The sequence below is a fragment of the Notolepis coatsorum genome (genome assembly GCF_963971535.1).
Source record: "Notolepis coatsorum genome assembly, chromosome: 1".
Lineage (NCBI taxonomy): Eukaryota > Metazoa > Chordata > Actinopteri > Aulopiformes > Paralepididae > Notolepis > Notolepis coatsorum.
In genome coordinates this window covers 143984616-143997867 of record NC_140165.1, presented here as the reverse complement: position 1 = coordinate 143997867, position 13252 = coordinate 143984616, and the positions used below count along the sequence as shown (strand labels likewise).

General features: G+C 41.0%; 1 protein-coding gene across 4 annotated transcripts in view; it reads left to right on the top strand.

The window, feature by feature from the left end:
* The window catches only part of LOC311243444 (zinc finger MIZ domain-containing protein 2-like), an 80288-nt gene that overhangs the window by 28127 nt on the left and 38909 nt on the right, over positions 1 to 13252 (top strand). For all 4 annotated transcript variants that reach the window (XM_084332677.1, XM_084332675.1, XM_084332676.1 and 1 more), the window contains exon 2: positions 9785 to 9890. In XM_084332677.1, coding sequence (XP_084188803.1) covers positions 9847 to 9890 — 44 coding nt within the window. In that variant the 5' untranslated portion in view covers positions 9785 to 9846. The remainder of the gene's footprint in view (positions 1 to 9784; positions 9891 to 13252) is intronic.

The window sequence follows — 13252 nt, the reverse complement described above, 5'->3', positions numbered from 1 at the left end:
GTTCCCGTCTTTACAAGCCTATACGCATCTTTCCTGAACCGTTGACGCGATAGCCCACCTCTCCCTTATTCTGCATGCGCAAACCCAGCCAACAAAAAATAAACACGATACAATTATGTCCTGGCTAGAAGTGTTTATTAAACACTTTAAAAGCTAAAAGCTAAACATCAATCAATTAATTTAATACAACAGGTAGTTCGTGCCTACGACCGCACTATATTATATTTATATATAATATACGGCTTTGACACGTTCTCTCTCCTGCCGATTAAAATCAGCAGCTCTTCCTCCTCATCGATTGCCTGTAGCTGCATTTTGCGCATGTGAGCCACGGTATCTCTCTCCTCTCCTTTGGAAAACTAGCGTTAGCTCAAAAGCACAGAACCGGACACCACAAGTTGTTCCGCTAGCGAAAACAACGATAACACTTCCGGCCGGGGGGGTTTCAAAATAAAAGAGCAACGTCTAAAACAGGAAATACTTTTATTTTGTACATTTGTGGCACACACTTATTTCTTGAGATGATTTCGTTTTACGGAAAACTTTTTTGAAATGAAAACTAAATGAAAACGAAAAGGATCCATCTTCGTCTGGACAAGGCTTTAGTTTGTCGGCTCTCTTTAGTGTGAGAGTGGGGGTAGGGAGTGACTTCATGAAGAGAGCGGGAGGGATTTTTTATTTTTTTTTAATACAAGCTATAGAGTTGGTTTTGGTGCTACTAGGCTGCTAAAACTAGTGCAAGGCCAGCAGGTTATATGATATTATTACATGGCGTTTTAACATTCGCCGAAATGCTTGATTGTGATTGGTCAATAGCGCTCATCAGAGGTCCGTTGTTACTCGATAACGGACCTCTGCCGAGCAATAATGACCACTGTGCGCAGCTGTAGCAATCAAGCCCACTGTCACACTGCATCAGTGCAGCCAATCAGACACACCTGCCGGCTGCTAGGGAATCTGCCGGCGATGACAGCGGAGCAACAGAACTGCGTTTGCATTTGATCTCGTCCTGTCGATGGTGTAAAATTAATTAGGTATATTGTTAGTAAGTTAGCCATGTAATAAGCGGGATAATGTATAGCTATACTCGGTCATTGTCGCAAAATAATTGACCTTCACTACGTTTAAAGAACACCTCTGCGAGGCGCCTCTGTGTTCTAAACTCCGTGTCGGTCAATTATTTTGCGACAATGACCTCGTAGCTATACATTATCCCTTACTTATATATCATTATGTTCTCAGAACAGTGTGTGGATGATGAATCCAGTGTTGCAGGTTGGATAACTGACTGAAGAAGCGATTGAACCACACATCCCAACCAACCAACCCACAGAGCTTAGTGGTAATCGAGGTGCTCTTATACCTAATAATTGCAATTATATGATATGTATATATAATATTATTTATATTTATTTTATTTGTTTGTTCACAGATATCTCTTTTTCAGGAGGGACCTGTGTACAAGACATTGGACAAACAAGTAGGCCTACAGCTCAGACAAAAAATTTGTAGAATATCAATAGACGTGTATATCAAATGAAACAAGTACAAGCAACATCTAAAATATCAGAGTTAAAAAAACGTAAAGCTTTTCTGTAGTTCATTCCATTTGTACGGGGCGTAATGTTTACATGTGGCTTGTGGCATATCTAAAGCTAAGTAATCCTGTGACCTAGTACCATATGACCTGCCTAGTACCATATGTGCTGTATTTAAAAGCAATCAAGGAGCAGAGACGATACACAGCATCAAGGGGTTATAAGGTGGAGGGAGAGGCACACATGTACAGAATGGCACCATAATCAAATACAGACATAATTGTTGATTGTAGAAAGGTCTTCCTACTGGAGGAACTATAGAGAATGTGGAGTTGACGTCACATGGGCGGGGAGCAGTCGAGAGGATTACTCTGGTTGACTGTGTGTGTTGACAGGCGGGTTTTAGGGTTAAAAGATGGTCTGGGAGTCTTGTTGTGTGAAACGCTGCCACAGACACTGACATTTTGCGGTTTTAGCAAATTTCTCTATACAAATTGATGTGTTCCTTCCAAGATGGCGACCAGCGTTCTGTAACTCCCCCCCCCACTTTGCATTCTCTATACAAGAATCAAATCTTTACTTTCAACTTGTTTTGGGAAAAGTTGGGGACCTCTGCAAAAATACGTTCTATTGCCAAGGACCATATCTTTCAGCCCTGCTAGGAGTAGGGTATATCTGCAGTGCCGCAGCCCCATACATAGGAGGGGCCTGTACTGTGCGTTGGGGGCCTGTACTGTGCATTGGGGGCCTGTACTGTGCGGTGCACTACTGTGCATGCGAGAAACAAAGTAACATATAATATAGGACACTAGAAACATAAAGTAACATACGGAACATAAAGTAACATACGGAAAATAGGACCTAATGTCCAAAATATTATATATATTTAGTCTTAAACTGAATATCAATTGGATTAGGAGTAACCAAATAAAGCATTCAATGCAACCTTATCTTAAACTGAATATCAATTGGATTAGGAGTAACCAAATAAAGCATTCAATGCAACCTTATCTTAAACTGAATATCAATTGGATTACCAGCCCTGACTGTTACTCTAAACTTAACCTCTTCTGGATGAGGGCCTAAACTTAACCCTTAGACTAGATTAGAATGACTTTACTTTGTTTCTCGCATGCGCAGTAGTGCACCACACAGTACAGGCCTGAGTGAGGGAGAGGGGGTCAAGGGAGAGAGGGGTGGAAAGGAGGAGGAGGAGGAGGGGGGGGAAAGCCATTTAAACAAAGGTCCCCAGAGGCTTGTTAACCCGTTATTCTATAGTTGTGTGTGTGTGTTTTCTAAGGTAGTAGTATACTGTGTCTGGGGTTGTGTGTGTTTTCTAACACAGCATATTTGGGTGTTCTCCAGCATTTTCTGTGTGTGAGAGAGAGTGATTTGGCACAATAGTCTGGAAAATATTTGAGCGATTCTTTCCAGCTTGCTCCACCAGCCAGTGCTGCAGGGTGCATACTGTTATCTAGAAACATATTCTTTTTTTTTCTCTCTCTTATTTAGTCTCTTTCCAGTTCCAGTTCCACTCAGACTTACGTTTTTCTACGAGGACTTCCTTACAGCTCACTGCTGCACACTTTTTGATATCCTAAAGTCTGTCTTGAAATTTGATTGGAAGTCTTGAGTGTTTTTTCTGTTTTCTGGGCGACAATCATTGTAAAGATTAACAACACAATTAAAATTCTAAAGGGATATTCTGCAGAATTGTAAACAAAATATTGTGATAATCCGACATACAACTGAATTTACCAACGTGTTCCGTATCTTGAGAGCTCCACCGCTAGCAGCCGAGGCTACGGCGAGGTCCACGGTCAGCTGGTTAGAAATGTAACGTGTGTTTGGTGACGCCGGCATCGTGTAGGTCAGGGCCGGGGTTTTTAAACTTTTTTATACCACGACTAGGGCTGAACGATTTATCGATTTTAAATCGAATTCGCGATTTGAAATGATGCAATTAGCAAATCGCTAAAAAATAATATATATATCGCAAATTTAAAATATATATAGATATATATATATAAATATTTTTTTTTTAACCAGAAAGTCCCATTGAGATACAAGATCTCCTTTGCAAATTGTTGTTATTGTTGTAGGAACGGTAAACATGATCACATAACCCCCATCCTCCACTCACTAGTCACTACACTGGCTCCCCGTCTCATCCCGGATCAATTACAAAATCCTGACGCTCACCCATAACTGCATAAACGGACACGCACCCCTCTACCTTCAGGAACTCATCATTCCACAATCCTCCACCCGCACCCTCAGATCCGCAGGTAGCCTGCTCCTTCAGGTCCCCAATACCCGGCTCTGCACCATGGGTGACCGAGCCTTCTGCACGGCTGCACCACGCCTGTGGAACAGCCTCCCCATTCAGCTGAGGGCACCACAGAGCCTGGACGCGTGAATACTTTCGGCAAGCAACAAGCCCTTCCGTGTTGCTCTGATTGGCCGAGCGCGCGCATGCGCATGAGCCGCGACGCCCTCCTCAGCCAGGCAGCAATACTAAGCTCCGCTTAACGCAATTTATAGAAATGGAAGTATTGATTTCGCCGTAACGAATCATTAAAAAAAATATACCGTTAACTGGAATATGTTGTGCCTTTACACATATGTTGGATTATGTAATTGGTTTGTCATGACAAACCAATAAAAAATCGCGAATTAACCGGTGGCTACAACAACACACAGTAACTACATGCATCATTGTTTACAATGAACGGTGGGGCTAATCGAAAGGACTGGACACGGACAAGTTAAACTAACCTAAAGTTAGTTGTTCACCAACAATCTACAGACACAAACAAACACAGAACCGGACTGTTATATTAAATTAATTGATTGCTGTTTAACGCGTCCGTGTCCAGTCCTTTCTATTAGCCCCACCGTTCATTGTAAACAATGATGCATGTAGTTACTGTGTGTTGTTGTTAGGGATGGGTACCTTTCACATTTGAACCGATACCGGTACCCAACGGTACCTTTTTTCGGTACTTTAGTCTCAAGAAATGTAATTTACCTACCTCAGTCGTAAAAAAATATCCAAACTTCAAATAACTACAATTTCAACAGTTTCCGGCTTGTCATTGCTCCGACTGCTTTGTTGTTGAATCAAGTCAAATCCTAGGTAAGCATATATTGTGCGTGTGAACGTTGACATGAAGAAGAAAAAAAGTAAAAAAAATCTTTATAATTTTTTTTTTTTTTTTTTTTTTTGGTTTTTCACTTGATTCGATACTCGGTAGTACCGACGTCTTTCGGTTCGGTACCTCAAAAGTACCGAATTCGGTACCCATCCCTAGTTGTTGTAGCCACCGGTTAATTCGCGATTTTTTATTGGTTTGTCATGACAAACCAATTACATAATCCAACATATGTGTAAAGGCACAACATATTCCAGTTAACGGTATATTTTTTTAACGATTCGTTACGGCGAAATCAATACTTCCATTTGTATAAATTGCGTTAAGCGGAGCTTAGTATTGCTGCCTGGCTGAGGAGGGCGTCGCGGCTCATGCACATGCGCGCGCTCGGCCAATCGGAGCAACGCGGAAGGGCTTGTTGCTTGCCGAAAGTATTCACGCAGCCTGGACTCTTTTAAAGCAGGCCTGAAAACCTACCTCAAAAGGCCTTTGACTGTTAGCTTTTTATTTTTATTTTCTTGTGCTGTTGTTTTTAAAATTTTCTGTTTATACTATGTTTTTAATTAACTATTCTATTTTTATCTTATTTTTATTCTGTATTTTATTTTATTTGTTTTACTAATAACTTATTTTTTTAACTATGCTTTAACCCTGTACTGTAGTGTAGCACTTTGGGATCCCAGTGAACAAAAAGTGCATTACAAATTCAATCTATTATTATTATTAGAGTAAAGTTTAAGTACAGAAAAAAGGTACCGTTGGGTACCGGTATCGATTCCCAGGTAAAAAGAAACATTTTCAGGCTCGGTGTCCCGAACAGACCCGGTGCAAGCCGCATTTTACAATAAACCTCTGTGGGACTGCTTAAAAAAATTATTATTATAATCGCAAATTTAACCGCAATCGCAATATCTGTCCGAAAAATCGCAATTAGATTATTTCCCAAAATTGTGCAGCCCTAACCACAACCCCATTTATTTTCTTTTTTTTTGCGACCCCATACTTAACACTTCCGGCGCCAACAACATAGGGCGCTGATGGCCCTTCAGCGCCAGTGCTTTATCCAATGTAGGATAGGACTTATATCAAATATAATAGCAATCGATCTAAATAACACAGTGATCGTCAGTGAGTTGCTTCCAGTCAACATGCACGAAACAGATCATTTTTTCATAAATTTCCGTTTTATACCATGATGAATATGAATATATTTCTAGAGCGTTCTGTCTCATCTCAATAAACTCCAGCAAATCGAGCTTCAATGTATTTAGTTAGAAATCGTGCCATTTGTCGCTTGATTTATGAATAGTTTTCAAATAAACGCTAGATTATCAATATTATATGTGTCATCATGGGCGAACAGAAGCAGGGTCTGAAAAATCTTTGGTCGGCGCGAACCTCACACACACACACTAGTGTTGTCACGATACTGGAATTTCGAACTTCGATACGATACCTTGAAAAGTATTGATATTCTACCATTTTCGATACCACGGGGAAAAAGGTTCAATCTTATAATGTATGTATGTAATGTATTTTTTTTTTAAATACATTTTGCTTTTGTTGCTGGTTGATTATCCTCAGCTTCTCTCTGGTACTATAAGAGAAGATAAATATAACGCTTTTAAAACCCTTTTGTGTCTTTAGATCACACATTTAAAAATAACTGTTCATCTCACTTCAATAATTTTTATTGCAGAACATGGTATTTTCTCAAGCAGACAGATGTAAACACTGTGTTGCATGTACCTGACAAACTGAACTGAATGCACATGTGTGTGTGGACTACTGTACTATTACAGGTATTGAAATGAACAATGCAACTTCCTTATACAATTTTTTTTTTATATTTTTATGAATAATTAAATATCGATATTTCGGGAAATGAGTATTGAAACCGTTTTAAATATTCAGAATCGATATGTATCGATTTTTTGATATTTTTGACAACACTAACACACACACACACGCTCCGATGGCGGTGAAAGGAACATCTGATTAACCCAAGATTGGTAACATATTCCTTACCTCACATCTGATGTAGTGCAAAAAGATTAATCCAATTCCTGATCGCCATTCCAAATATTGATCGCGTTTATTGATCCAACGTTATATGTCCAAAACACATAATCCACGCTGCTCCGAGTGTCCCCAGTCAATGTGTTATAATGATACTGCATGTCCAAGAAGGAAAACCTGGACCGGACTTCTTAGATTGATGCACAGCCCCAGCCAGAGGGAATTCCAATGATGTGCAATACCATCCGGGAGACATTAGGCAGCGGTATTTTCCCTTTGCGAGCTCAGACCCATTCCCAATGATAACGTCAGGCTGGATGGATGAAAAATGAATGGATATAGCGAATAAAAGACATATCGATTAAAACCCGGGATTTCTCTGGTTTGGCGCCCAGAGCATGGCGAGTTAACCCGACCTATCTCGGGTTTGGCCTCCAAAGGGTTTGTATCGTGGAATTTCAACATGGAATTAAGGAATATCAAAATAAAGGCAACACCCTGAAGAAGGCCATGTAGGGCGAAACATGTTGGACTTTTAAAAGATTTTTCTAAATAATGTAAGCCACTTATTAAAGGCTTTTTAAAAACTGTAGAGCTGCCTTGGATCTCAACCTTTCTTATAAAAGCACATGTTGTTGAACTTGATCATGCATATTTATTAGAACATTTTATTACAGCACTATGTTATCAATACACATTTATAAAACAAGTCATATTTAGCCAAAATATGTTGCCTGCAAATCATTTTTAATAAAAAATATTGCTTTATTTCTTAAAAAAATTTCCTCAGTTTTTCTCCCATCCCAATGTTAGTCGTTATGCCAATTCCCAATCCCCTTCCTGGTCGCTGCGCACCTACCCCCTACGGTCGGTCTGGGAGAGTGGAGGCTATCGCATGCTTCCAAGTTCCTCCGACCAGGGCTCCAGACTAACTTTTTTCACCACCGTCCCGAAATACAATTTTAACCGTCTCAAAGTGAATGTAACCGTCCCAAAAATCAAATGTCGTTTATTTACTTTGGTTTTGTCGTCTATAGTTGTTATTGCCATAAGAAACACCATTCAGAGAAGGGGAGAATAAATTGATTTAGTCAAAAGGCTCCCAGGTGTAAAGATTTCACAAGAATAATTATGATTAAAAATAAATATATATATATAAAAAAAAGTGTTTAACAAGGTGCTAGTATAGGGATATTTGGTCACGGTGCTGTTATAGTCAACCAATTGGAGCCATGTTGATTATTCCTTCCATAGGAAAATATATTTAAATGTATTTGTATTTTATTTCGTTTTAGTTTTTTTTGTTATTACAAATGTGTGTGTTTATGGTTGAAAATGTTAGAGATAAATAAAGATCAAATAAAATCTAACTGAATAAGTTATCCCTCTTCTAACAAGAAAGAAAAACGTAGTTTAGCTTTAAACTATATAATGTCATTGTGTCCAGAGATTCCACCTTTGATAACTAAAGTAATGACACTTGACTAGTAATGAAACATGTCCCTTAGATCGCGCTGTCCTCCTGGTCGATATTGATAACTGCTGCTAAAATAAAATAAAATAAAATAAGTCCCGAGTCGAGACTCCGTGCTGCTCCCAACGAATCCCAATAGTATGCAACTGCAGGGGCGCTTTCAGGTCCGGTCACAGGCTCGCTCAACAGCGCCCCCCACCCAACGGCTGAATTGCCAATGGCTGAATTGGAGTATTGCACTGTGCAGGCACAGCGGCCCCGCTCTGCGGCTCTGCAGCTGCATGCTTGTCACAAAATCCAGCATCCAGCTCCCGCTGCCCAGCCGTCGTTATCAGAACACTACACGCATATCATAATGTTCACAGCAAACTGTAGTTGATCACCAGGTATGTTTTATTAACGTAGAATAATTCATATATATATATATATATATATATATATATATATATATATATATATATGCGCGCACTGACAGTCGGCTAATTGACATTTCCTGTGAAAAAAAATAAAATCCTCTCCGTCCCGTTTGCGTCCCAAAAAAGATTTCTGTTCGTCCCAAATCAATATTTGATCGTCCCCGGGACGACGGGACATCGTTAGTCTCGAGCCCTGCCTCCGACACATGTGTAGCCAATCAACCGCTTCTTTTCATCTGGCAGCGCGGACTCTCACTGAGAGGGTGTAACGTGTGGAAGGATCACACTACCCCCCTTAGATCCTTTCTTCGCTGAGCAGGCGCCCCGACCGAACTGTAGGAGTCACTGTTTACAACGACCAGGACCCACCCACCAGCTTTCCCACACCTAACACTGCCAATTGTGTTAGTATGAACGACCAGCCAAGCTGGTAGCAATGCCGAGAGCTGGGCTCGAACCCAGCATCTCCTGCACTAGTGGCGAGCGCCTTGCCCACTGCGCCACTTAGCCGCCCAACATTTCTTTCTTCTTTTAACTTGCCAATGCACGACCCCACTGTCACCTACCCACAACCCCACTTTGGGTCGCAACCCGTAGTTTGAGAACCGCTGGTGTAGGTACGATGGTCTGAGAAAGGAGCCGCAACGGCTCACGAAGAAGTATAATTTGGGCCTTAATACCCTCACCGGCTTCCCACCCGCAAAAATGCGAATAGTGTTTGTTGGAACGCCCAACCAAGCCGCCAGTACCGCTACCGGGACTTGAACCCACGGTCTCTGGAGTTAGAAGAGTACATTTTGCTCTACAGTTGTTTAGGTCTGCTACAGTTGAAAAGGGTTGAGGAAATAGTGTCTTCAGTTCAGTAGAGCTCATCCGGCAGATGCGGCCGACCTCTCAGGACGCAGAACATGTTGGTACATTTTATATCCCGTTGCCACACGTCCTCTTCACAACAGAAAGATAGGATTCAGGTAAAAAGAAAAAAATGTATGCCTCTTTAACTCACTTCTATTTAATATAAACCACAAATACCTCGTTTAGGAGGTTATCTAAACACCTTTTAATTTCATGGAAATTGTTGCCTCTTGTGACTTGGAAATCGCAGAATATTTTATTATTATTGTTATTAATTGTACAGTTCTAACCTACAGCATACCTCTGTTTGTGTCATTGTTTCTCTAGGCTGCTGTTTCTTAGTGTGAGGAGTCTGGGAGCTCCCCCGGTTCCACCCCTCTGCCCCACCAATGAACCCCCACATGAAAGCTGGCCTGGCCAACAACCCACACAGGTACAGTCTATTAAACAGCCTGACCCCAGTCGAATAGTATTCTGGGAAATGAATGAATGATCATTACATTTATATAGCGCTTTTCTAGACACTCAAAGCGCTCCCCACAATGTAGGGTGGAAATTGCCTCCTCCACCGCTGGTAGCACCCAACCTTGGGCTATGCAGGCTCAATGGCTGCCATACACTGGCACCAGGCACACATCACACTACACTAGGGCTGACCTTCGAAAAATATTTTTTGGCATTCGAAGCTTGGGGGCCGAGATTCAATTTTAATTCGAAGCTTCGAGATAAAAAAAATAAAATGATAAATTCTATTCCTTTAAAAAATAAAAAAAATAATGTTGTGGGACTTGTACAGCACTTTGTTCAACTTTGTTGTTTTTAAATGTGCTCTATAAATAAAGTGGATTGGATTAATTAATTAAATTAATAATGAGTCAGGAGCTGCGCTGCCTGGGCGGCTGCTCTCCGTTACACAGCCAACAACATTACATTACATAATTATGTTGCAAGCTTCGTCTATAAAGCAAACAATTATATAAATATTTATATGTAGTTAATAGAGACAAAGGCAGAATTCGACATAATTTTTTATTAAGACATGTTTTTATATGGGTCGGGAGTCGGACACTATAAAAAAATACTATAGAGAATTGTCAGTGCTGTAAAGTTTAAACCTTTTTAAATCTTAGACAAACACTTTGCTTTCATGAAATATTGTAAGCCATCATTTGAGGCTTTATAAAGGCAGCACAATGAACACAAATCTGTCAGTACCGAGTCCGACCTCATCTTAACACATTGGGTGCCGTTCACGTAGAACTACGCTTCTGTCGCCCGGCGGTTGAGTGCCGGAAACTTAGAACTACGTTTTTCTCACAGTATTTCTTGTATTCGCTATTGCCATTCATAATTCAGTGGGCACCTTGTGCATACTGTTCCGAGTGTGTCTGAGCTGGCAGACGGTCTTATACCGCCCTCTAACGCCTTCAGCCATTATTGCACTCCATTAGAAACAGGGTTGTTTCTTTTCTCTACCGAGCTGCGGCGCCGCGTGGGGCCGGATCCTAAACACTCCGGCAAAACACACGCTTGTAGGGATGGTTTGGACAACTGACCCCGCCCGCCCGTTCATGTGCAATGCCCAACAACGTCGGAGACAGGATCGCTGTGGATAACTGGAATGGCGATCAGATAATTGGATTCTTTTTTTTGCATTACATCAGATACCAGGTAAGGACTCTATATATAAAATCTTGCGTTGATCTGATATTTATTTCTACCGCGATTGAAGCTATCTGTGTTTTATGTGTGTGGCTGGGTGCAGGAGGGGAGGGGGGGGAGCGCCGCGGTCCAGGGCACATTTCATGTATGCACGAGGAGATATAATAATTATAATCTAGCGTTGATTTCAGGAAGATTCGATAATCAGGCGAAAAATGACAACGTGTTTATTGAATTACACAAAAACGCTGTTTTCGTGTCTTTTTCCTGGAATTACTCAGAAGCACCCAAACTATATTCATATTCAAAACGGTATAAAACGGAAATGTACGGATGAAAAAATTATCGTTTTTTTGCACGTTGACTGGAAGCAACTCACTGACAATCAACAGCGTTATTAGACCCATAGCTATAATATAAAATATAGGTTTAGCTCTACAAACTACTACTACGTTTACATGGGGTTTATGGACTGCAAGGCCAGGTCACTTCCCGGAAGGGGCGTGGCACTCAATGTGTTAAATAACAAACGCATTGCTTGTTGTAGTTAACAAAGAGAGGCAGAGTTGATTTTGCAGGTTACATTTTCCCTTCGAATCCCATGCCCATCGAACGAAGCTTTGAAGTATTTAAGACAGCCCTACACTACACAATGGCTGAACGGCTCAGGAGACAGGGATTTATATCAGCTAATTAAGGGGGGAGGGATGATTAGGTGGCCTTGATGTCAGAGACCTGATTGGGAATTTTGGCCAGGAACGTCAGGGAACCCGCTATTCGTTGACAGGACCTAGGTTTAGCGTTTCATCCGAAGGACGACACTTGCAGCTGTACGATGTCCCTATAGCCGTAACCGAGGCCTTGTTACTGACCTTGAACAGGGATCAACCCGGTGATCTTCCGATCATGAGTCCGGAGCTCTACTCATGTAGCCACGCTGCTGTAAATTATGCTCATGGGTTTAGTTTGAACCTGCTTTAGACTAGATGGGGTTTTACTGCTTTTAGGTCAGTCAGTCATAGATTCATCATACCAAATGATTTACATTTAGCTGACGCTTTTATCCAAAATGACTTACAAATTGTGAACAACAAGTCAGCAAGAGAGGTACCTCTCTGGCAGCTAAGGGTCAGTGGCATTGTTTGTCAAATAGTATCGAGCTTGGGCGCTCCAGTGGCGAACCACATAACGCGCTGAGTCGCGGCACGACCGACCCGGGTTCGATTCCCGGACCCGTCGTTATTTGCCGAATGTCTTCCCCCCCACTCTGTCTCCCGTTCCTCCTCTCTCTCTCTACTGGACTGCCCAGTAGCAAAAAGCGATAAACGCTAAAAAATAAATCTTAAAAAAAAATAGTATCGAGCTTGATACCATGTGGGGGTTACATAGTATAGACATGTTAGTATGATAAGTAGTATTATAAGTATAATAGCATAGTAGTAGGGTACATAATCTAATAGTAAAAAGACGGGTTCATTTCTAATTCATGGTTTGACATGGACTTTAGGAGAGGGAGGCAAGTTTGTGTGTAGCTCTGCCTGTGTATCTATTGCAGTAGAATTAACTACAACTTAGTCTGCAAATAACTAAGCCGTCCTCCTCAACCTATACTAACTAACCTGTGCTAGTCTGAGCACACTGTTAGGGTAAAAGCTACTACTAGGGATGTCCGATACTCATGTACTCATACTAGTAAAACGACTCTGATACTACTACTCAGTGCCATGTTTGTTCAGGAAAACACAAAGTTGAATGTAAAAAAAAGTGTTTTATATTATTTTAACTTCAAATGTCAGCAACGGCATCATATTTAATTTGTTACAGTCAGAAAGTGAGAAACATCTGATGAAAATAAAACATGTTCAAAGTCAACTCTATTGATATATATATTGGTACTCTATCAGCAAGTACCCAAATGTAGGGGAGAACGGGGATAGTTGTCACACTTTTTACTCTAGTGTGAATTGCTCATCATCAAAACATCTTTCAATAGGCATTCCTACATTAAATTGAAGCTTAAGATGTTGGCTTGAAATGTGTGTCCCTCTCATTTTCCAACGTATTGTAACAACGAGTTAATCGCCTATCAAAGACACTCTGACACAGGCGGCTGAGTGGCGCAGTGGGCAAGGC